The 27079-nt window shown below is 27.7% G+C and overlaps 4 protein-coding genes across 5 annotated transcripts in view; 2 read left to right on the top strand and 2 right to left on the bottom strand.

Annotated features, from left to right (window-relative positions):
- Positions 1-15642, top strand: part of LOC113383809 (RNA-binding protein fusilli-like) — a 150044-nt gene extending 134402 nt beyond the window's left edge. For both annotated transcript variants that reach the window (XM_026622059.1, XM_026622058.1), the window contains 7 exons: positions 2061-2276; positions 3089-3178; positions 3898-4044; positions 4117-4233; positions 4301-4397; positions 14765-14952; positions 15325-15642. In XM_026622059.1, coding sequence (XP_026477844.1) covers positions 2061-2276; positions 3089-3178; positions 3898-4044; positions 4117-4233; positions 4301-4397; positions 14765-14952; positions 15325-15450 — 981 coding nt within the window. In that variant the 3' untranslated portion in view covers positions 15451-15642. The remainder of the gene's footprint in view (positions 1-2060; positions 2277-3088; positions 3179-3897; positions 4045-4116; positions 4234-4300; positions 4398-14764; positions 14953-15324) is intronic.
- A 2178-nt stretch (positions 15643-17820) lies between these two features.
- LOC113382836 (ribose-5-phosphate isomerase) lies at positions 17821-18681 on the bottom strand. The gene is given in 3 exon segments (XM_026621079.1): positions 17821-18409; positions 18412-18522; positions 18525-18681. Coding segments are annotated over 3 exon segments (753 nt in total). The 5' UTR covers positions 18637-18681; the 3' UTR covers positions 17821-17879.
- Positions 18682-18796: 115 nt separating this feature from the next.
- On the top strand, positions 18797-25476 carry LOC113382834 (nucleobindin-2-like). Its single transcript, XM_026621078.1, has 11 exons — positions 18797-18949; positions 20912-21157; positions 21819-22091; positions 22205-22327; positions 22406-22508; positions 22581-22761; positions 23056-23212; positions 23761-23811; positions 23986-24474; positions 24552-24647; positions 25209-25476. The coding sequence occupies exons 2-10, from the start codon at positions 20915-20917 to the stop codon at positions 24642-24644; spliced, it is 1713 nt and encodes a 570-aa protein (XP_026476863.1). The 5' UTR covers positions 18797-18949; positions 20912-20914; the 3' UTR covers positions 24645-24647; positions 25209-25476.
- On the bottom strand, positions 25163-26739 carry LOC113383436 (methylosome protein 50-like). Its single transcript, XM_026621701.1, has 6 exons — positions 26495-26739; positions 26268-26428; positions 26033-26212; positions 25788-25965; positions 25507-25687; positions 25163-25361 (listed from the first exon to the last, which is right to left on the bottom strand). The coding sequence occupies exons 1-6, from the start codon at positions 26601-26603 to the stop codon at positions 25163-25165; spliced, it is 1008 nt and encodes a 335-aa protein (XP_026477486.1). The 5' UTR covers positions 26604-26739.
- Positions 26740-27079: the final 340 nt, after the last annotated feature.

Raw genomic sequence — 27079 nt, 5'->3', positions numbered from 1 at the left:
AATCAAATTCAAAAAAAAAAAAAGTTTCCAAATTTACACAAAATTGAAAAAGTGCTCCTGCATAGTCACAGTCTAAACGCATTTGCAAATAATTCTGTGCGACATTTTCACTTATACTGTGCTCAGATTGGCGGCATTTTCACATTTTTCAATAATTTTCACAAAATTGGAAAAGTGCTCCAGTACACAAACAGTCTAAACGCACTTGCGTAAGCATTTGTACCAGAGTGGCGCTTAGACTGTGCTTAGCCTGGGTGATTTTTTGAATTTTTAGTCCAAAATTACAAAAAAAAATTTTTGAAAAAAAAATTAAAACAAAAATTTTTTTTTCCAAATCAATTATTTTGTTGAAACAAGCAGAAAGTTCTTTGAATCATTTTAATCGGACGCTTAGTTCTCTCAAAAACTGCCATTTTTTTAAATTTAGCTCTGTATCTCCGAAACCTCTGGGCCTACCTTTGCCAAAAACTAATCAGCACATCTCCCTATTAATAGGAATCGAATGTTTTTTAAACCATTCAAATCGGTTGTTCCGTTCTCTCAAAAACTCGCTTTCAATTTTTTGCACTCTTTGCTCCATATCTCCGTAACGGCTGAACCTGCCTTTGCCAAAAACTAATCAGCACATCTCCCTATCAATAGGAATCGAATGTTTTTTAAACCATTCAAATCGGTTGATCCGTGCGCCCGAAAACGTGGACGAAAAAAAGCGGACATACAAAACACACACACACACACACACACACACACACACACACACACATCCATTTTTTCTGAAGTATGCCAAAATGTTCAAAAACCTTCAAAACGTCGAGAAATGTAAAAATTTTTGATTTCGATTTTTGGACGATTACTATAACTTACCCTACGGGAAGTTAAAAAAATATTTTTTCATTAATTTTTTTATATAAGTTAAAAAAATTTTGTGGGGGCATACCCCACAGGTTGGAAACACCATGTAAAGCCACTAAATTTTCAAAGTACATTAATCAAATTCTATTCAAATATGTGTAGAATATTTTCAAACCATGAATTTAATTAATTCAATCAAAACTTCGACTATATAAAAAAAAGAATGAAAACATCCATACAGTACAGATACGTTAATAATGTTAATAAAAGTATAACTCTTATTTGTAGAAGTTTCCCAAACCATTTACATAATGAGTGTATTTTGAGAAGTTTTGTGCTAATAATAATTTAAAAACATGATATATGCAAGTTTCAATAAATCTGATTACAGTGATTTGCATTGAATATTACAATGAACAATTACATATCATCCAGATATTGATAATTACGAGTTTTATTGACAAACTGCTTTGTCATTAAATTGAAATTAGTCAATTTCAATTTTCCAACACAAAGGTCAATATATTGGCAATTGAAAAAAGCATTAGTAAGTTATAAATATAAAAGTTGCAAACAAGTACTCGTTGTTCTGATACATATATAGGTAAATAACAATTCGAATATCATAATTATTCTCACTTTGAAAAATTATCCTTGTGATTATAATATATAACAATTTTTTTTTTTATTCACTATACTACACGACTGCCCAGTTAAGGGCATTTAGTAAATTTGTAATAGGGACATTGTATAACATAATGACATGTTAGAAAAGTAATTCAATAGTAGTTTTTTTCATTCGTTATAAATAATTTTAACAATATTTTAATGATAATAATATGAACTTAAATATTATTTTATAAATTATAACTAAGTTATTTCAATCTTCATCAGGAAAATTGATGACTTAAATCAATTAGTATATTCTATTAGTAAGGAGTAACCCTCAAAATAATAATAATATAGAAATTATAATTTTATAAAATGTTTTGTTTCATGCCATAGTAATTGTTGTATACGATTGTCTCTTCAACACACAATTCTGCCACAATAAATATGTATACAGTAGAGTATACTTGTCTATCACAATCACCTGATCAATAGTAACATGCAAAATGATATGTAAAAACAAATGTGAAAAAGAAAAATAATACAACAGTTAACAATTAGTTTTGCGGGGTTTGATATAAAATATTCTTCCTTTCAAGTTGGATTTCTTCTCCGCCGGCGAGCAGCCTTGCACGGTCCTGGACGGTGCAGAGGGCGTTTTGTTCGTGAAGAAACCAGACGGCAGGGCTACTGGTGATGCCTTCGTTTTGTTCGCCGACGAAAGTGACGCTCCAAAAGCTCTCTCCAAACATCGCGAATTAATTGGAGCACGATACATCGAGTTATTCAGATCGACGACTGCTGAAGTGCAACAGGTAATAATAATAATAATAATATATATATATATATATATATATATATATATATATATTAATCTAGAAATATGAACAAACAAAACTCTTTTTCGACTAATTTATTAAATAATAATTTTACAAACGTTTTGAGACTAGGTTTGTCTCATCATCAGTGTGTTACAATTTAAAATCTAAAATATGGAAACCTAAATTAGCATTATGTGTTATCCGTTACAAGTCGTTCGCTATACTGCCCCATCAACGATCGTCGGAGTCTGAATTCTCAATCAAGGTCAAGTAGATGAGTCACGAAATATCAAATAGGAAAGAGAAGGAATAGGGCCCAGTTGAAAAATAGATGCCGCTAGGAGAAAAAATATTCTATGAAGGGAAACGGTTTGTTTATAAAAATTGTTTTGAATTTATAAACATTTTGTTTTAAGTTTATAAACAAACCGTTTCCTTTCATAGAATATTTTTTCTTCTAGCGACATTTATTTTTTAACTGGGCCCTATTCCTTCTCTTTCCTATTTGATATTTCGGTTCATTTTAGTTCATCTGCTACAGTTAAAAATAACATTTTATAAACAACATAGCTGCAATAAAATAACAATACATAGTTATCATCTCCAATCATATTTATATTTACATATGAATTTTAATTTTTTAAGTAGTTTTATTAAATTTGATTTTTCTGTCATGCTTCATTAGGACGCATACAAGGACAAGGAGTGGTAAGATTATACAGAATTTTGCAACCATTATGACATTTATATTATTAAATCCTGTTTATCAATTATGATAAATATAATAAACATAAAATTTATCTTAGGTTTTAAATCGGTCTATGGATCCAAAGACATATGAAACACCTGCGCCACCTCTAATAGCGCAGCTACCTCAAGTGCCACTTTTACCACAGGTGAGTTAAATTTTATCAATTATCTAGGCTCAATAAATTTGTACTAATGGATTTATCAGTACAAACACGTGATCAATTTGATACGATTTTACCATATAAATTAATTAGCAATCCATTACAAGATTAATATAAATTACAATACATTGTATATTGTATATGTAATATTGTTTGGATAGTGGTAAATTTGCTGCTTGTTGATAAAAAGTTAAAGTATATTTTACTGCAGGTATATGAGTACAGTTATTAACAGAGTATTTTCATATTTACATACCAATTTCTTATGTGATAAATTAGATCAATATAACTTAAAATTATTAGATGCTTTAACGGCGTTTTAACTATAATACTTGAAGATCTCATAAAAGAAATAGTTATTTGAGATCTTGAAGTAGCCTTGAAATTTGGTATTATAATACATAAAAGTTATATATTTTAAGTTGCTCTCGAGCAACTCGAAGCGACGAAAGTGTAAATGTAAAATAAAAATGTTCCATTTCTACATACTTCTGATATTTCACATACTTTCAGCAAGTCTTCAATGAATTTAATCAATGCGTTTATATATTATTACTAAGAAATGCGATAGATATTTGAACTTACGCATAAATTAAATGCTTATTTTATTCATACCATATTGCGGTTGAAAATATTCAACAATGTGCATTGTTCTATAGACAAGGCTATTGTTATAGCAAATATTTAATGTGAATAAAATTTAGCATGTGATAACGAGTGGAACACTGAAAGACTGCATCAGACTGCGCGGGCTACCTTACGAAGCCCAAGTGGAACACATTCTACATTTTCTAGAAGATTTCGCTAAGAATATTGTGTTCCAAGGAGTTCATATGGTCTACAATGCCCAGGTATGTAAAATTTATTTTGATTGCTTCTGCCTGTATTGTGTTAATAAATATGTGTTGCTTAATTAAATTAAGGGTCAACCTAGCGGAGAAGCATTTATTCAGATGGATTCAGAGCAATCTGCATTCATGTGCGCTCAGCAGAAACATCATAGGAATATGGTGTTTGGGAAAAAGCAGCGTTATATTGAGGTAATTAAATACAAGATCAAATATTTTAGTGTTTTCATGCCTTAATTGTTCGTATTTGCTTTGCCAGGTATTCCAATGCAGTGGGGAAGACATGAACCTTGTACTGACAGGCGGTCTTCCTGCTCCAACGAGTCCAGTGAAGGCAGGTGGTCTGCTGTCACCCGGTATGTTATTATCTGCATCTTCTAACACCCTGAATAGTACATCCGCTGGTGTCAACATTTCAACATTGCCTCCCACAAATATACCTCCTCCAATGCCTACTCCACTCGCAGCCGGTTTGATACCCGGTTCCTTGTCTCTCCCAGCTGCTGTTGCGACAGCTCCACCACAGTCGTCAATGCCTTCGACAATGACATCACTAGCGCATACATTTTCAGTAGCACCGCCGATAATGTCATTTGCTCCTCCGACCTCCACTATGACTTCCATTCCTCCGCCCACTCAGAACGCTCAGAAACTGATACCGCCGCCGGCTATAAATTTGTCATGGGAAAATCCCGCGTTATACGCCCAGCAGCAAGCTCAGATGATAGCGCAGCAGAGCTTGTTGGCTAGGCAGAATGCTCAGAACGAGCAACTATTCTTTGCTCAAATCGCTCATAATATGAACGTCGCAGCTGCGATGGCTCAACAAAATGCAGCAGGTTCGCCTTCGGCTGCGGGGCTATTAGGGCTGCAACCCAGCGCTGCTAATTTAGGTTTGCTTCCAACTGCTATGCCGGGTTATGGTCATTTGTTACCTCAAGCAGGTTTTCACGCAAATCCTTACGTATTGGTGCCACAAAGATTGCCTTTGATAAGGCACCCCGGTTTGCCACAAGTTGCTCCTCAGATGGCTTCTCAAACGCCCGTCGCCCCATTGAAGCGATCGTATGAGCAAGCCTTCACGGGGGATTTGTCCACCCATGGCTTACATAAACGCCCTTACCCGGCTTTGCCTCAGGCTCCGTCCTCACTTGCCTATACACAGTTTTACCCTAACATGTAAGTGAATTAGGTACTATGAAGTTTAATCTTAAAATTTATTTTATTTTTTACTTTAGCCATTATGATTTACCAGATTTGATTATTCTTATGCGACATGAACGCGAATTTAATTCGAGTTTTACCCGACTACAATATATTGGGATGAAAATATGAAATGTTTTCCATATATTTGCTAATTAGGACTGTGACGTAATTAAAAATTATTATGAATTAAATTTTTCCTTAGATTTTTAAGTGTGACAAGTTGATATAAATAAAACATGACAGCATCAGTTCACAAATTATAAATTTACCTTCGACGATTTTCTTTAAATTTAGTATAGCGCTGTTGCTGTATCTTGTAGAAGTTTTTTTACAAGTTATGAATTTTATAAGCACAGCTTTAATGTAAGACGTTAGCAATTTACCTATGTGATAAGAAAATTTCTAATAAAAATACTATTTTTATATGATTAATGTTCTTAAGCATTATCATTTCTGTTTACTAAGACACTCCATTACGGTTGTGACATTAATGTACTTATATATAAAAATTCGTTTATTTTAAATCTTCGTTACCTATTGAATTAGATTTAATTAGAATATAACTTTGTTAGATATCTTTTACACGAATTGCTAATCTTCAAACATTATCGTTTCTGAAGTTTCTGAGAGGATATAACATTCCATAAAATATATAATCATTCCATGCCTTAGAAAAGTTTTCCTTGGTTCATGTGACTATGAGGTATTTGGGACTTTTCTAGGATAATCCACAATTCGTGATATTAACGTAATGTTTATAGGGATTCTTACAAATATAATTTAGTTGAGCTTGAATAACTATTGAACCATTATTTAAGCTACAATGATTTATTTTTATTTTTAAATCACTATATAAAGAGGTTAGTGCTTGTTTTAGTAAAATATAATAGTTATAAAAGTTCAAATTAGATATAGAAGTTTAATACATCCTTTATATTATATTTAACGTTTCTTCTTTAAAACAATGTTAATTATGCAGATCTTAAAGTCTGTGCTTTTGCCCATGTTTGTTTCATGAATATGAATTGCCTACTTTACATAATCATGATTTAATAACATACTTTACTTATTAAAGTTGTGTATATACATTTAATAATCTTTAATATAATGTTTAATGGTAGCTAAAACATTTTGTTATAAAAATGTGTTTTCCAACAGCCGCATTTATAATATGATTTTGCTTGATAAACTATGAATTCTTTTTTATCAAGACGATGAAATAATCGATGTTCATTTTTCTTAAAGTGAAGGTTGTAAATTTAAGATTTAATCTAGATTTTGGTTTTGAACAGAGCTTTAGATAAAGACATATTTATTGATAGTTATATATTAGTACTTATATATAATCAATTTTGTTTAATATAATCTATGTTCATCTTATTTTCATAATACTTTAAATAATACTGGTTGAAAATGATGGTTTGGCGTAAATATTTTGGAAACTTGTAATGATGTTAAATTATATTAATACATGTATAATTATTACAGCTTTCAAACCCTGCCTGCTATTAACTTTGCATGACAAAGCTCACAAAATCATATTTGTAGCACTAGGGGTAAATTATTTAGAAAGCAATGAAAATTCATTTTTATTTTACAAGCCATCATTTTCTCCAATGTGAAGTCCTGATATTGGTATGAAGGTTAGCCTTGAATATATTGCTCCTACTGGTCTGTAGCTTTCGCTAGGTTTAGTGATTGTTTCAAAATTTGATTTTTTTCAATTTTAATCTTCATAATTCATGTGCTGTATTTTTGGTGCACTAATCCTGCATTTAATATTCAGCACCACATCACAGATTGACGTTGTGTCTGTAGTAATTCTTTATAATGCAATCTTTCCTTGTTCACGTGATCAGTGTTATTAGTGAAGCTTTTTTTAAATATTCAAAGACTAGTAAAGGTCTTTTATATATAATTAACTAAAACTATAAAAAGCACTCAATTCAATACATAACACTGATTGAAATGTAGTAAGTATGAATACATTATTTTTTTTTCAATAGTTACATGTGGTGGTTTCTGGGATTTTATCTATGTAATATTACTAACACAAGTTTTTGGAGACGACATTTGAGGTTTCTAACTTTCCATTTGTCATAAAATTATTGTTTTCGGCAATGAAGAAAGTTTGATATGATTTTAATATATAAAACACACGCGATATATATATATATATATATATATATATATATATATATATATATGTTTAATTTGAGTTTAATAATCGGGCGTAACATCAATAAAAATATTGATCAATATTTTTATTGATGTTACGCCCGATTATTAAACTCAAATTAAACATATATATCAACATCAAATTCAAGACTATTCAAATATATATATATATATATATATATATATATATATAATATATATATTTATGTAAATATGTAACCATGCTTCGACTGAAAAATATGAAGATTTAATGCAAATTGTATTATGATATATTGGTGGCTACAAATTTTAGTAATTTTTCTTGGGCAAATATTGGTAAATAATAATTAATTTGAAATTAAATTTAGGTATAGAAAAAATAGTATATAGAATGACAAACATTTTTCGTCAAACTTCGTCAAACATTTTTTCATTTATCTCTTAAATTTGGTTCAAAATTTTCAATATTTTGCCAAATTGTGATTCATCTATTAACAAAAGAACATTATATATTTTATGAAAATAATTTCTTTATGCTGATTATTGCTAGATTTATTAATTATAAGGCAGTCGTTTAATTACATTTTTTTCTAATCTAAAATTTCAATATACTAATGCAAATTTTGAATACAAATTTATTATAATTTCTATTAATATATCTCATCAAATATTGATGTAGTATATTTAGTTATTTTATTTTATTTTGGATTAAGTAGCCAGAAGGTGTTCATAACAATGGCATAAAATCTTCATATTTTTCACTAGTTGATATATTATTGATGTTGTGGCTTACATATTACATTATATATATATATATATATATATATATATATTTCTAAGTTGATATATTTGGAAAAATATAACGGTTAAAACATCAACTTAAAAGAACAAATATTGTCAATTATTTATTTATACGTTTCGACACAATACGTGTCATCATTCAGCTAAATTAATAGAAAACAATGAATACAGTAACAATACAAAAATAATATTTAACATATATATCGTTATGCAATGTACACAGATTAGGGAAAAAAATAGGACAAAAACTATAAAAATGATAGAAGCTCAATTTGAAACAAAATTATAGTTTATTTTTTGTTTTTAAATAAAAAATTGAATATTATTTCTACGTAGATCAAGTAACTTAAAAAAAATTGAAATTCATTTTTAATTACCAAAAATCAGAAATAAAAAAGTAATTAAAAAATAAGTTTAAATATTAATGAGATTTACAAATTAAAATTTAATTTTGATAACTATCAAAATTAAAGAAGAACATTAAATAAATTAATAAAAATAAAACAAGATTCTGCAAAACTGCTAAGGTCAACATTATTTTCTTTTATTTAGAATTTGCATTAAGTTTTACACTTTTAATATGATTTCTACTTTTAATACAAACTTTCTTATAGTTCTATATAAAGAAAAAATTTTGATCTTAGAGCAGTGGTTTCCAACCTTTTTATACCGTGCCCCGCACATTTTTTGAAAAATAATGCTGCTCCTCTCTAATTTTTTTTGTAAAAAAATTAATTTTATAAATACTTAACTGATACTATAAATAATTTATCAGGTTACAGAATATCATGTCAAAATGTACATGAAAATAATTATATTTTCATTCATTTTTCATATAATTTCAAAGTTTTTCGTTTTTTTTTGGAAATTTTACTTGAAAAGTGCTATAACTTAGCACCTGTCTGGGGGATAGCGCTCCACAGGTTGAAAATCCAATTAATATGTTTAATAAAAAATATTTTTGGATTTTATACTAATAATTTTGTTTTTTATATCATTTTTATATTTTTCCATTTTTCTCCTAGTACATTATCATTCCTATTCTTATCCTAGTATACATAATTCTTATTCAATTTTTTATTTTATTGCCACTGTATTTATTCTCGTAATATTTTAGCTGAATGACGACATTTTTAGTGCCAAAACATATAAAAAAATAATTGTAAATATTTATTTAAATTTTTTATTTACACGCATGCATACACATAAGCATATGTGTATGTATACATGGGAACACAATACGGACATACAATAATGGGTGAATGCATATCTTCAACTTGTGGTTACAAATTTTCATACGTTTTATGATCAAATTAGGTCTATTGTGCGAATATGCATGGATGTATATATATATATATATATATATATATATATATATATATATATATATAATTTTGATATTCCTCTGAAAGACGTCACTTGACTAGCGAGAGTTACAATGAGTGGTAGCATCCAATGGTTAAGATGGGCTTAGATATTATAGAATACATAAGCTGTTGTTTTGATTAAACCATGTTTATCTTCCGTTTATTTCCTGGTTATTTTCTCTGAATGATGTACTTGTTTTATTTGTATTATATTCATTTATATATATTATATGGATAATGATTTATTTGGATGTTTTGTGAATTAATATATCTAATAATAATGATAAGATTAATACCTCTCTTTTTTATTATTACTGCAGAAAACATATAATTTATTTACCGTAAAAATTTGTTTGTCATTAATAATATTCGCTTCATGGGTAATTTTTGCGTGAATTTGAATGTGCTGGTTTATATATAACAAAACAAGTTTTATAATTATAAAACTTAATTTTATAATTATTTTAATGAGTATATTATCAATTTGTGTATTAAGTCACTTCATCAGAGGATCACACAAGTTTTTAACTACATTTTGTAATGTTCACTGTTCATTGAACTAAAAGCTAATATGCTCATTTAAAATTTTGCAAATGTTTTTATACAAGGATGGTAGCACAAAATGTTGGTTTTTGGTGGTTGTTCTGTTTTGTTCCAAGTATAACACAATAAAATTTTTATATTGTCGGTGTTTTACAAAAAAAACGTAATAGTCCAGTCATTTAGGGTAAGAATCTCGGAATTCGAGATACCCAGCTGTAAGTCTGAAAATACTTGTATTTTGCACCTTAAAAGTTGTCTCAAAACCTACATATGTTGCGTACACCCTACCATATGTAGGTTTTGAGACAACTTTTAGGGTGCAATATACAAGTATTTACAGACTTACAGCTGGGTATCTCGAACTACGAGGTGAACTCACTATAATGACTGGACTATAAGATACATTAACATTTTTATAAACGGTGACATTCTTATAACATCATATGAAGGATAACGTGCAACATCATATTAAGGGGTACCCTCTTTCTTATGTAGAAAGTCAAAAAATAGTTTTTTTTTCTTTTTTTTCATATTTTCAAAGTTTAACTATTCAAGAATACCTGTACGAGAAGATTTTTAAAAGTTTTAATTATTTTTGGAGATACTTCTGCTTGACCATGATAATCCTTTACAGTTTTACTCTTTTTGCAATATTTATAGTTTTTCTCAAAAGCGTCTATTTCAATACGATGCCCACGATTTCTCGAGTTCTACTTGACCGATTTACTTGAAATTTTCGAAGAATCTTTTTTATAGACTTTTTTCAGGTATATACTAGCCTCATCTCGAAAGTTTAATTTTTACTATTTTTAAAAAAATTCCAGAATCTCAAAAACGTAGTAAAAATGATTTTTTTTCAAGCAGTTACCATTTTGTCGAAAATTTATTTTTTAAACTTAATAGTTATATACATTGTTACATCATTTATTTTCTAATAATTTTCTTCAATAACCTTTTTTTTTTATTTTGTACTACTAGGAGGGTTGCAATCGTGGGCATAGTTTTGATACCCCCCACTTCAACCACTGCTATTTTTTGAAATTATTAACTTGTTTTTGTTCAATTTCCTTTTCTAATTCTTCTTTTGTAACGTTGATAAAGAAATTATAAAAAAGATTATAGAATAAAAATGCATTGCTTTTTTTTACTAAGATTTAAAAATGATCTAAAGTTCGTGCTTCTACATTAAAATACCCCCTTAAAAAATTCAAATAGTACCTATAGTACCGTCGCTTTCGTATTGTTTTATTCTTGTTTTATATTGTTAGTTTACACTTAAAGTTTGTATATGTATCAGTAAACATTGATTTTGCATTATAATTTGTACAATTGTATATTCTGTACCCTTTAAAAACATTTATGATTTTTACATTTTTTTTTAAATTTTTATATATGTATGTGATTGAGTATATAAATACTATGAAGTTTTGAAGTTCTTAGAAGTAAAAACGTCAGACTCTGAACAATATACCTATGTATTAAATCATTTATTCTATTTTCGTATTACTTTCACGAGTAAAGGGTGAATTTCTATTTGGGTGAACATTGTATAATATTTGAAAAACAAAACAGAACAATCATCCGACAAAATCAACCATCAATTAACTATTTCACTATCTTAATAAACGAGGGCATACAAATTCCGCACTTTATCTATATATACATAGTCAGGTTTTTTGGTGCAGCTTGCTGGATGTCACACATAACTGTGGCCTAAATATTGTGTCGAAACCCTTCTCAAAAAATAAAAATGTGTAAAATGGGAAAATCGGTGTATGGTTTATTATGAAAAAATATATGGTACAAGGTGAGTGTTTACTTTTTATTCAATTATAATTATTCTGTAGCCATCTAAAGTTTATATTGGCGGAGGTAACTTCAAAATAGAGTAATGAACAAATAAAATGGTGGAGTTGTGATCAGACTTGGTAAAGGATAACTGATATAGGAATCATTGTTCTTAATGTATCTTGATCTTAAGAGATCAAGATCTTATGAGATCAGATCTTAAGAGTTCTTATGAGGTGTTGTCATAATGCTTCTATCTGATATCCATAATTTCTTGAAAATTTAGGTGCAAATATGTTTCCAAATAAAAATAGCCTTTACCGGGGGCATTGATGCATCAAGTTAATAATTCAATATTATTACAAAATTTTTAATAAAATATATTTAAGACAACCTTCGGCTAAAATGTTGTAGGTTCAAAAGGCAACCCTCCTAAGGTTGTTTTATCTATATTTGTATTAGAATTTTTGTAATAATGTTTTCAACTTGATGTAGCAATGGCTCCGGGAAGGACTATTTTTACTTTTAAATGTATTTTTATCTATATTTGCAAGTAAAAATAGATATCACGTCCAAAATGTGGCTTTGAACCTGGGACTTTGTGATTACAGAGCCAGGCGTTTACCATACAACCACAAATACCCCCCCTCCCCAATAACCTTAATTAAAACAAATATTAGTTTGGTTTCAAATTACTACATTTTCAAAATCGCTTTTTTGTTGCAAATTAACTTTTTTTAGCAACAAACTAAGGGGGTGTGAATTAATCTTGTGGGTCTTCAAAGGGAGAGGGAGGGGTTTGACAAAAAATCATGAAGTATCACATGAGGGGGGAGGGTCTATTCAAATAGGGTCTAAAAATCACCATGTATCACCAAGGGGGAAGGAGGGGGCCAAAAATCTTTAAAAATCCTTAAAAATCGATCACGTGATTAATGGACGTTTTCTGATGAGGAGCACCATAGGTTTACTCTTCTGGGATTTTGATTCATCAACTTCACATTATGATCGAGTCGCTGGCCAAAACAAACACCTTAAAATATTATAGGCCTATGAAAAGTGGTTCAATTGTAAAAATTAAGGTTTTAAAAGATATCTTGCGTAAGTTATTGTCCAATTATTATTATCCTGTCAAGTATGATCGCAATTCTAATCATATGGTGAATCATATGAGTGTATCTTTATTTTATTATTGGTTTAGTTGGTTACAACATGTTTAGTTATTTTGATGTTACTGATGCTACACATTAATATAAATAGGTATACATTTCATTCATTACATATTAAAAATGATATTATGCTTAATTAGCAGGAATAATATGTTTGTCTTCCATTTCAACACATACACATACGATCAATGCGCACTTCCTTTATATTTGTTGGTGAAAATGTAGACTTTGTTTGGACTAATAACATAAAATTAAATTAAATCTTATGTTTTCGCATTTGTCTTGTCTATATCGCTTATTTTACTATCTTCTAATGTGATGTATATTAGGAAAGGCTATTTCTTCTGTATTAGCTTTTATTAGATTGTCAAAGAACTCGGGTGTGGACGGTCGTTATAATTGTCTATTAACAATCAATCGAAATTTGTAATTGAAATATATCTGAAATCAAATCTAGAAAATATAATATGATACAATGCGTTTGAAAATTACATACATTCTAGCTCTTCAATTCTGTATATGGACTCTTTGCATGTGTTGAAACTTAATACTTAATGTTTTATAATATGTTAATTTTTACTTATATATTTTAGTTTAGGGGTACATCACACATTCAATTATACATTGATTTGAAATTTGTTAAACATCATTTTATGTAATCAAATATGTATATTTTGTTTCAAGGGATATGCAAGAAATGGGTGTAATTAATATAATTTTAATCAATGGCAAATTTTTAATTAAAAGAAAAAGATATCGTCTAAATAGCGTTATAGAAACAATTGTACATAGAAATTTGGCCCTAGACTTTGCAATCGGCTTTTTAAATTTATTCACTTAATCATCTTATTGATAAAAATCAATTTAATTTAATGGCATCAGTTTTGGAATCGTATTTACTAGATTTTTCTACAAGGTAGAAAAATTTCTATGAATCCAAATAACTAGATGATCACCATTAGTGGAATCATAATCTACTGATGATCACCATTTGGATATATAAAGGATTAGATGTATACTTTTTATCCAACTTGGCCTATGGATGATAAATTTTATTGAAAAATGATTTTGCTTCCATAAAGTCAAAAAAATTTTGCTGGAAGGTCTTCTCGGATAACAATTTTAGCCATTGGTAAAATGTAGTTATCAGTGGTTTCAGAAATTAGTCTATATAAAATCAGAAAATCCAGTTTTTCATAGATTTTACTTTTTTTGCTCTTCTAAATCTTTTCTTTCTTGTCTCTAAATAATCCTAAGCCGATTGTAAGTTGGAGAAAAACAAAATTAATATAAAAGCCTATATTAATTTATTTTATTTCTATGAATAGAATTATATTGGTTGAATTATAAAAAAAAATTATTGGTCATATTATTGATATGTGTATAATTAAGAAGATTTTGTATATATTTTATAGCAAGTAGTTAGCTTCAACATTCTCTTATTAGATACTTCAAATAAAAAATTTTAATAAAATAAGAAGTTCCAAATAAAACAATTATTTATAATATTTCAATTGTTGAACTGTTTTTTTTTTTAATGTGTATCAAAGTTATTTTCATGTAAATTACATTGAAGTAATCTAAGGTTGATGTTGGAGCCAAATTATATTAGTTGTTAATTATATAAGATCAAAAAATTCTATTTTTTCCTAAAGAAGACATGATATTTATGTATTCCTACTGTATTATTAGGTGGTGCAATTTTACCTCCGCCATTTGGTGTAGCTAACGGTTACAGTCCTTACGGCCCTTTGGCAGCCCCAAGACATCCTGCCTTTTATCCGCCTCCAATATTTTACTGGGGCTACCCAAGTCCACCAGTTTCACCAACAAGTTATTATGGAGGACTACAGCCTGCAATTCAAACTCAGCCTGCTTTGGTAAGGCAACTAATCAACTTCTGATCATTGTTAATTTTGGATCAAGTCATTCTGAATTGTGTGACACCAAAAGTGTGAAAAGTATGTGTGAGAGTGCCAAAGTAGTAAAAAAAATAGAAAATTAAGAAAGATGACTGAAAAAGTCTGAACATCTTTTAGGTTTTGTTCCCAAAGATTATAGTATAGGTATAGGTCATCATTCTCTTCCATGTAGAAAGTTTTGGTTTTTATTTGAAAAATTATATTTATACACATCATTTTCCCATACTGTTTATAAAATTATAGATTATTTTAAAACTTGCCCCATTTTAAATTAGGAATTTTAATTACAAGATGTTTGAATAAAATGTTTTGATTAAATCTGTATTTCAGATATCAGCTGATTGCTTAACGATGGGAGGACCAGCAGTTGCACCAGTAATATCAGCCGACCATGACAAGGTACAGAGGGCAGCCGTACCTCCACACAATCAGATCATAGAGTTATTTATGGTTTAAAGTTTTAATTTGATTACCAAGGAGGTTTAAAGAAATTGATTTTCTTATGAAAAACCCTCAGAGTCTTCAGAAACCTTTAATGTATGAAGATATGTAACCAGTAATTTGACTGTAAGTTATATAAATGATATATTTAGTTCTCGACAAATTAAGAATGATATAAATTTATTAAGGCTTTCGCTACAGTTACAAACTCAAAAAAGAAAATAAAACTCAAGAAGTAGTTGTTGAAAATTGATTGAAAACTTATAAAAAATATAGTTTATTTCAATATTAGTAACTAATATATATCAGCACATACTTGTTTTTTAAAATTTAGAGAATTATAAATTCTAGCATGTGTTCAATACTATTGTGCAATTATATGAAAAGATTTCATGACTTATCTTTATTTATTATTACTCTACTGAATGACGTATGATAAATTTTATATATCTATTATATGTATGTTGAAATAGCATAAATATTTTTATACGATTACTTGAATCCAATGTTTTGCGCTAATATCTTTATATATGTTAACATTTATAACAGAAATTTAGGTTATCAACTAAACTAGTTCAAACTTTATTAGTTATATAATCAATTATTCTAGAAAGCACTGTCGACAAAAGTAAATATGCTACAAGTAAGTTATATGTAATATATTTAAGTTAATTTTTTCACGATCGTTGTGAAGATCAAGTGCATTGTGCTTGCCAGTGTGATATTTATTTGAATACTTAAAATGACGTATCTACATATATCAAATTGAAATAATAGATTTTATAATTAACAATTTGTTTGTAGATTTTTATTACCCTGAAAAATGTTTAGGTTTAATTTTCAAATAACCAGATGTGCAATTTGTTTTAAAAATTTAAAACGTATTTATGAGATTAGAATTCTAAACAAAAGTGTATGGGTACATAAAATATTAGAAAATCATATTTATTAACTTCAATGAACAAAAATAAATTTGTATATATATATATATATATATATATATATATATATATATATGATTTTATTTTTGTCAATTAAAAGCCCCTTTTTATTCTCAAAAAACCATTTAAATTTTTATTTAAAAATATTTATAATCGAATATGTTTTTTTTGAGAATAAAGGAGTTTCTTAGTTTAGAAAAATAAAATCATAAATAATAATAGATATCTAGAAAAACTTAAATATATATTCATATATAAATTTAATAGTCTTTCTATAATGAAAATAATATATAATGAACATGCTAAATAAAGTATAAATTATTTAAAATTGTAAATATACAAAGTTCTTTTATATATTTTACTTATACATACATATTTATAAATGTGTATTCATTTTATTCACAAAACTATACAATTTCAAATAATTTTATTTTGATGCATTGGCTATGAAATATATATATATATATATATATATATATATATATATATATATCAGAAATATTTAAATATTTTCTGATAACATTTTCTAATATCGTTTAATGCAAGATAGATATGTTTACCCATGCACTTTGCAATAAAATAATAGTTAAATTAAATATTATTGACAATATTAATACAAGCATACAATTGTATACTTAAAATATGATTCGATATATGTTATTCCTATTAGTTTGTAGTTTAAGTTTATATTTTTCTATAAACATAAAAATGGTTGTAAAACAAGTGATTATTAAGAATAGTCAATTTATCAAAGCAGCAAATTCGTAAAGCTTGATTGTTGTGAGAGTTTAAACACTTTGAGTATAAATGATATTTTGTGCAATCATTAAAAATCTCAAATAATATCCCCTATGAATTACATTTATTTATTAATGAAAAAGATTAATATATTTATAGATTAACAATAATATATATAAAATATCTAAGAAATTCAAAATCCTATTAATAAATCAGCACAATTATAATTTATAATATATTATTAGTTTTATAAAAAATATTTTTATTAATAAGTGATATTACTTGTTACTAATTTTAACGTTGTGTTCAGTTGTAAGTGTTTTATACAAATATTTTGCATGTTGAATATATGACAGATATAGCTTATGTGCACGTTTAATGTATAGAAAATTAGATTTAAAATTTACAACAGCTATATCACAATAGTCTTCCATTTTTATTAATCTAGAGATCATATTTTAATGCATTTATATAAGATATGATTCTAGTTGTGCAAATAAGTTATAATAATGTACTTTATTTCCTTCACACATTTTTTATAAATTATGTAATATCAAAAATATATAATTTGAATTTATAAATACATTTGCTGTTAATAATTGAATAGAAAAATAATTGTGCCTGTAAGGAAAATAATTATAGTACAGATTTATTTTCAGTTTTCCATATAAATTATACAAATAAAAGAATGTTTGAATTCTTTTTATTAAAAATACTTGTATAAAAATATAAATCTATAGCAACTACATTATAACAAATATTGATTCAACATTGTTCTTTAACATCTCCATTAGCCATTCCAAAATAAGCTTTTTCTGCCATATTTACAAACAACCCGGTCTCAACAACGCCAGGAATTAAATGAATTTTAGTATCGATTTCACTCCAATCTACATCTTGATTAACAAATTTCCAATCTAATATGAAATTTCCATTATCAGTAACACAAGGACCGGCTTTGGCAACAGCAGTTCGTAGGACAACAGTGCCTCCAAAGGTTTGTTCAATTTTATCTTTGATCGGTCGATAAGCCATAGGAACTACTTCAATCGGTATTCCTTTTTTGTACTGGTCACCGAGTTTGGAGGAATTTTTTGTGTAGTCAGCTATGACAACCATTTTTTGTGCACATGATGCGACTATTTTTTCTTGTAGCAAACAACCTCCTCCGCCTTTGATTAAGGTGAGTTTAGCATCTACCTCATCAGCACCATCGATGACACAGTCTAATTTTGGGTAGATTTCTAAGTCACCAAGTGTTAGATTGTGCTTGATGATGAGTTGTCTCGATTGAAAGAAGTAGGAACGCAGACAATTTGCAAGTTGTCTGTTTTTACTTTTTCTGCTAACCTTTCTACTGCGAAAACGACTGTAGATCCACTGCCAATGCCTATTACTGAGTTGTTTTTACATATTCATCGACGGCTTTGTAAGCTGCGATTTGTTTGGCTTTATCCAGGGTGCTCATATTGCGAAGAATGTTTATTTTTAAATTATTAAACAAGTTGAACGCCGAAAGCATAGAAAGCGTTATCGCACGTGTATTCTGATAAGAATCTAATCTTAATTGTCAAATTAGTTCTTCTGGTCGAGTATAGATGGCGATTGGCAAACCTGCAAATAAAATGACATTAACGAACTTCACTCTTGTGCAAACGTCAAATAAAGAAAATTACTGCAAATTTAGTAATCGTCTTTTGCTTCTACTTACGTGGTGTTCTTGTGCTAGTCGTTTTTTTTTCGTGCATAGAAAATAAACGTTTCGTGATCCAATTTTGCTAAAAGTGCATTAAAAACTATATATTTCACCCATGAATCAGTAAATAATCACAAGAGTAAGTTAATAACATAATTATTATTTATAAACAATATAAATATATGTAAGGCTTTAACTATATAAATAAATTGTGTGTGAACAAATCATGTTAAAAGTGAAATGTATCAACCACTTAATTTACAATGTCATCCATCAAAATTTGTCTCATGTTTTTGCAAATATTGATGTTAGCTGATTTTATTTATTAGTTATTAAATATTAACCAATGACTACAAGTAATGTAGAATAAACAGAACTCATTTCCACAAAAAAAATTATTGCATCATTTTGTTGCTGAAGAAATGACCTCATTGGCTTATCTTAAATATTATCAAATTATTTTATTGTTTACACAAATGCATATAGTTCAATAACATAATGATCATTAAATACAATGATGTTTTATTTTATATGATTTTAGAGCCACCTTATATATAATATTAACTTATCAAGAGTAAAATCAATGATTTATATCATTATTTTATTGTTTCTTGAAAAGACCGAGAAAACTAATTTCAAAAATGATGCAATTATTTCTTTCAATTCTTATTTATATATGTATGGAATGAATTTATTTTGAATCACAAGCTATTTTCATTTTAAAATACTTGATACTAATATGGATTATTTGGATTTTACGATGTTCAGCAATATGGAAATTTCTATAAAAAATATATTTTGTTTTCTTTCGATTGAAGTGTTATATATATATATATATATATATATATATATATATTTTATATATTATATATATATATATATATATATCAGTGAATTAGTTTAGGCATAACACAAATCAAAAAACACAGTACATAAAAATTACAAACAGTATTATATTCATATGTTTCAACTTACATCAAGATCATTCAGTGCAAAATACTATAAGATATCTCTTCCTTCTTCCTTTTTCTACTACTTTAAGTTCACTTAATTCTATTTCTTAAACTTTAATACATGTTTCTGAACATTTCTACATACATATTTGTTGTTACAATTCATAATTCTATTATAATTGAAATTTAACTACTTAATATTTTTCAAATTCTTGCCAGAGATTCGAACTCAGAACCTTCTGTGTGTCAATCGGGAACGCTACTCTGTGAGCTAATCCCTATCATTAAAAATATTAAAAAATGAGGCATGTAAATTTTAATATAATCTTATAACCAAGTGCTTTTATGACCATCACAAAACTATATTCAAATCCTATTAGTAGTTCCAGTATTTCAACAACTGTTAAACTGTATTTACAATTGTGCAAGAGTATTTTAATAAATATTTTGGGGTAAGGGATGGCAATGAGATGAAATTGTTTCTGTTTTACTAAGTTTAAAACATAGTCAAGGAATATTTATATTTTCTGTATATTACATGGGTAGGAAGTTGGTATCCTTTTGTTTAATCATTGCCTTTTTGTTAAGTGGTATAAGGCAACCTTTGGTAAAACCTAAACCTAAAATACAAAATTGTGGATAAAATATTTCTTTTTACTTGGTGTTTCAGTCTGCATTGTTTTCTTACATAGCTATTTTTATTTGCACTGAAAATGAGACAAAATTAGTCTTGAAACATGTGTATCATTAATATTATACTTTCAAAGATAGTATATATATATATATATATATATATATATATATATATAATTTAATATTATTAACTTTCTTGATGTATGACAAATTCACTGAACGCAAAAGTACTTTTTGTAGTCATATTTGCCCCAAAACTAATCTATTATCAAGGAAGCTATTTGAATACAAATTTATAGATTTAAGCAAATCATTCAATATTTTATTATGGAAATATTTACTAAACACAAGAGTTTTTTTGGGATCATATTTATCCAAAATTTAATCTTTGTGTAAGGAAATACTTTAAATATTAGATTTAATTCATTTCATTTAATTGAGTTAACCAATACTTGAAAGTAGATTAATATATGAATATTAATTTGCATACACTTACCTTTTATTCTTTTTCACAGACAATGAATCTTCTTCCATTACTAGTGGTCATCTCGCTGGTAGCACTACAGTACACCACATGTGCACCAGTGACTACTAAGAAACCAGGAGAAGCCCCCAATGATGCTAATAACCAGGATGCCCAAGAAGGAGACCTCAGTGAATACATGGAATACCATAGGTACCTGCAAGAAGTTGTGCAAGCGCTAGAGAGTGATCCAGAATTCAGAGAAAAATTGACTAAGGCTGAAGAAGTCGATATTAGGGTAAGATATACCTGTTTTGTTTTTAACTTAACTTATGATTAAGAAAAAGTTCATGTTTTTGCCAGAAAATCTGATTTGCTAATTTAGTATGGCATCTTCCCTAATGATACAATGCCATTTACATTCAATTATTTCATAGTTTCATAAATAAATTTACGAAGGATTCAATTGCTGTCCTTATATTTGATTGCAAAGCAATTAATTAACAAGTTAAGAGCATTAAAAATATAACATGCTAAAATGGTATAAAATAACTATTTTATAGCATACTTGTTGATTTGCATTCATTTAATTCTATTTTACTTACTGATTAATTTTATGGTTTCTAAATATGGATATCTATGCAAAAACATTAAAATTCAACTAATTATCTGTTATTGTGACTTTTATCAATACTTTGGATTTTTTGCAACTCAATTTAAATATATAATGCTTTTAATATGCTTTTTCATTAATCATACTTATCTATTTTACATTTATTATTATTTATTTATCATTAAATGTAAATATTTTGTTACAGTAGACTAATTTCATTCTTTTAGAATATTTATTCATTATTTTTATCCCTAAAAGGAAAGATCAAAATATTTTCATTGAATTTATATTTTAAATATATTTAACCAGATAAATATAATTTATCACTTATATGATTTTTTTCTAGACGGGAAAAATTGCTCATGAGCTAGAATACGTAAATCATAATGTTCGAACAAAATTAGATGAACTTAAAAGGCAAGAGCTGGAAAGACTGCGTCACTTGGCCACAAAACAATTTGAATTAACAAATGATATTGATACTGAGCATTTAAAGATCAAAGAACATTTAGATCATACAAATGAACACACTTTTGAAGTGGAAGATTTGAAAAAACTTATCTTAAAAACAACCGCAGATCTTGCAGAAGCTGACAAGAAAAGAAGGCAAGAGTTTAAGGTAATAGTAATAAAATATAGTTAATATGAAATACAATTTACATACTGTAAAGTAGCCATTTATAATGTTCTTTGGCTTAGTTTTATTTGTTATTTTATTTTTTTATTTTCTAGGAATATGAAATGCAGAAGGAGTTTGAGAAGCAGGAGAAATTAAAATCAATGGATGAAGAACATAGGAAAGAATATGAAAAGGAATTAAAAGATCAAGAAGAAAAACACAAGAAACATGAACCTGTAAGCTTTTTTTAAAAAAATATTGAAAATTTAAACAAATTTGAAAATAATCTCTATATATTTTTTATAATTTGTTAGTTACATCATCCTGGAAGTAAACAACAATTAGAAGAAGTTTGGGAAAAGCAGGATCATATGGAAAATCAAAATTTTGATCCAAGAACTTTCTTCATGCTACATGGTAAAGGAAAAAATTGAATAATAATAATTGAAGATTAAGAATAATAAACTAATTTTTCAATCATTTTATCAGATCTTGATGGCAATGGTGTTTGGGATGAAAATGAAGTAAAAGCTTTATTTTTGAAAGAATTGGATAAATTGTACCAGCAGGGTGCTCCAGAAGATGATATGAGGGAACGGGCTGAAGAAATGGAGAGGATGAGGGAGCATGTGTTTGCAGAGGCTGATACTAACAGAGACGGTTTAATAAGGTGAGCTATATAGTAATCAGTAGCAATTTATAGTTATTACTGCTATTCTAATACAATTTTTTTTTTTTTATAAATTAGAAGTAAATATTATTTTTACTGGATGAATTTGATAAGAGAGTTTGAGAATGCAGTAGTTTGTTTGGATGCAAATTGTTAGAAAGTACTTTAGTGATATTTAATATTTATATATATTATAATTACAATTATAATTATCAATTAGCATTTGACAAATACTATCTATTATTGCAATACAAATACTTAGGAATGGCATTTCACATAGTCTTTTCCTTTCAGTTATAAGGAATTCTTTGACCAAACTAAACGTGAAGAGTTCCAAAGAGATCAAGGTTGGGACACCTTGGAAACTCAAAAAATTTATACACACGAAGAGTATCAAGAATTCGAAAGGAGAAGACAAGAAGAAATTCAGCGCATGATTCAACAAGGAATGGTATGTTTACTTTATGTACATTTTGTCTTGTGTGGCTAGTTTTTTTGTATAAATAACAAAATATCTAAATGATAGTTGATATATTTGGCTAATTAATCATTAATTTTAAATTAACTGAATTCTAAAAATAAATGGTAAGTATTTCACTACATTTTTGATTAGTTTTTTTTTCAAATTTTGAAAAATTACACTGTTTGCATACATAATATTAGTTAGTATGCACTGCTCGTTTAGTTAGTTAATATAATGTTTTTAATGTATATAAACTATTAGATTATCTAATAGTTTTTACAAATATCATCTTATTAATTAATATCGCATTTGTTAATTTTTCTTCCTAAATAGTAAAACTGATTTGATATTTTAGAGTGAATATTTTGGTAATTAAATCAAATAACTTATTTCTTATAACAATTCTTAAATATTAATTGTTTGTCTTTACTTTTTATAAGTAAATTAACAATGATTTCTGTTTTCAAAACTAGCTACAATTCTTATCATTAGTAGTTTTTTGTGTGATATGCATTATGATTTTGCTTTATTGGTAGCTACCCCCAAATCCTTATGGTCATCCAGGACAAATGCCTCCTAATGGACAGGTATGTAATTTTTGTAATGTTACATTTATTTAATGTATATTTGCAGTATAAAATGTATGATTATCTTATTGCATGTGTTACAAGATTTAAATTGTAATTTCTCTGTAACCTAAATCACTACAAGTCTTATTTCTAGTTCATTTGTATTAAACTTTATATTTTTAATTATTTCAGTTTCCACCACAAGGACATCCAAACTATCAAAATATGCACCCAAACCAGGTTCATCAGGCGCAAATGAATGAGATTTATAACCAAGCCCAACATGGAGTTCCACCTCAGCCACCTCCACATGGTAATGCAATTCCCAACCAGCAAATTAATCAACAAAATCAACAATTCATTAACCAGCAAAATCAACAAGTAAATCATCAGCAAAACCAACAATTTAATAATCAGCTGAATCAACAATTGAATAATCAACAAAATCAACAAGTAAATCATCAGCAAAACCAACAATTCAATAATCAGTTGAATCAACAATTGAATAATCAACAAAATCAGCAATTTAATAATCAGAATCAACAATTAAATAATCAGCAAAACCAGCAAATAAATAGTAATCAGATAAATCAACAACAAAATAATCAGCATGTTAACACACAACAACAAAATATATCTCAAGGAAGTAAGCAAGTAGGCCAGGGCAATCAAATACCACAGGTATAATTTATCTATATGAAATTATATAGAGTAGAATTTTGAAATTATTTAATTGCTATTTTCATTCTTTTATTAAGGTGCAGCAACAGCCAGGTGCCGACCATGTAGCTTCTGTGAATCTTAACAATAATATTCCACATAAATCTGGGGAAATTCAAAACAGTGTGTAGACAGTAAGTACTAAATATTATTTATATATTTATAATATAAATAGCAAGTTCTATAATCTAATATATAGAATATGTTAAATATGGGAACTAAGAGATTTGAATCAAACTGTTACTAATTGTTGAAATAGATTATGGTACTCCACCATACGAGTTTAATTAATAATGATGATGGTGTCAAATTTATTAAGGTTTTTTTTAAAATAGAGATCAGAAGTTTTATGAATTAAAATGCTGGTTAAAAAATGGCAAAAGGTTGTTGATCAAAATGGGCAATACATTAGAGAATTCCATGAATAGTAATAATTTTGTAACTAAAATTTGTACATCATTGCCCACCTGATATTTATATATATATATATATATATATATATATATATATATATATATATATATATATATATATATTAGTTGCAGTATTCTGAAATTTCATAGATCTCACAAATGAATTTGGGAAAAAATTAAAACAAAAAATGAAACAATTTAAAAAGTTTATTTAAAAGAATGAATCCTTATATTCATCACAGCTCAATAGAATGCGTTACTAATTTATTATCATATCCACAGGTATACAACTCCTGAGACTCTCTATTCCAAGCAAGACCCCGTACTAAACCGGTATGACTATTTTCTTCATAAATAATGCAATCGGGATTATCCTTTTCAATATCTATTACTTTAACTGCTGTATCATCAGCACAAACAGCTAGAAGTTTTGTGCTAAAAATATGAACAATAATTAACAATATGAACAAAGAAATTAAAGAAAAAACATGATCAAATTGTATAGAACAATCTTGTAAATAATTATGAAATATAGAACTATTTAAAAAAAGAGGAATTATTGGAATAATTCAATACATACTTTGATGGACAAAATTCTATCTTGTGAAGCTCTGCTGTGAAACAAGGAATTTTTTTAAATACAGCTCCTGGATATCGGGTATCCACCAAAAATATTGTGCCATCACAATCTCCCAATGCCACCACATTAGATTCAGGTTGCCAATTTATGCATTTCAGGCCATGTTCACTCTTGAATAAACCTGTAAAAAATATAATCATGTTTAGAATTCAAATAGAAAAGTAAAAACACAAAGCTAAAATAAAGTTTAGACAATTTGACCATTCCATGTATCAATTTACCTGTGGCTGGAGTACTTTTGCGCAAATCCCACAAGAAGCTTATGTGATCATTGGAACAAGAGCCAAAAGTATTTACTTCACAATCGTTCACTGTCAAATCAGTAATGAAATCTCTATGAGCTGGATAAAAACTATGTATTGCTGCAAACCTATCTTGAAGGTAATCTGTATCCCAAATCTATAGCAGAAATAATACGAATTACTAAATTTATTTACTTCAGTATTAGTGTTTTCAAAATAATTACTTTTATTTCCAAATCATTTCCAGCTGTGACACAGTTAGTTGAACCTGTTAGTTTAATAACAGAATTAACAATATCTTGATGTGCTGATGTTTTAGATACAGTTCGTAGTTTTCCATTTTTGCCATCATATGAGTCTGTAGTGTGCAATTTCATTACACCAGAGTCTTCAGCAACAAAAATCTAAAGATAAAATAAATCAAAATAATTGAAGAATAACTGAAGGATATAAACATACCAGATTGCTATTTATAAATGCAGCTGCACTTGATGTTACTTCTTCTTTCAGAGAAGTAAGGACATTCTGTTTCAATAAATCTTCTGGAGATTTATAGAGCGAGAGCAGACCATTTTGGAATCTGCTAACTATGTCGTTTGAGCACAGCAGGACAGTATTGTCTTTGAGCATAGAATATATTAGATATATAAAAAAATAATATTAAACATGTTGTAGGATATACAGACCATCGTTAATTTCTAATAAATCATGCAAGAAATATTTATTTGAGTGATTAGCTCCATTCAAAATAACACTCCGAAATATATCGGCGTTTAAATTCGCGTCTAATGTCATAGTCGTTTATATTGTCCTAATTTGCATTTATAAATAAAGCAATCAAAATTCTAAATTAAAATTTAGAACATTAGTTTGCCGATTAAATATTTGAAATTTTATATTTCATTTCAATGTCAACCTGTTGTGTTGTAAACAGATGACAGCCGTAAACTTATGTTGGTAAAATGCGAAATCGTCGAAAACTTAAGTCCTTAAGTCAAAACTGTCATCCATTTGTTGAGCTGATTAAATTTATTTATCAAGACAATATTATATTATTATCATTATATAATATAGATTTAAAACATTGTGATCGCACTAATTTTATATGAGTATATTTGTAATATTTTGTAATTATATAAATGTAAGTAATTTAATTTCATTCTTTTTTTTTTAAAACATGGATGTGTTGATATTTAATTATCGCGCGTAAATCATTTCCAAGCGAGGTTGGTGCCAGTGGTCAATGTCTTACTCGCAGTGCACCCAACGCT

This window comes from Ctenocephalides felis, unplaced genomic scaffold, assembly GCF_003426905.1.
Source record: "Ctenocephalides felis isolate EL2017-DRISC unplaced genomic scaffold, ASM342690v1 CF-g0.4_SCAFFOLD_03570, whole genome shotgun sequence".
Taxonomy (NCBI): domain Eukaryota; kingdom Metazoa; phylum Arthropoda; class Insecta; order Siphonaptera; family Pulicidae; genus Ctenocephalides; species Ctenocephalides felis.
Note: the sequence above shows the minus strand (reverse complement) of the source record. Positions and strands in the feature narration are given on the sequence as shown.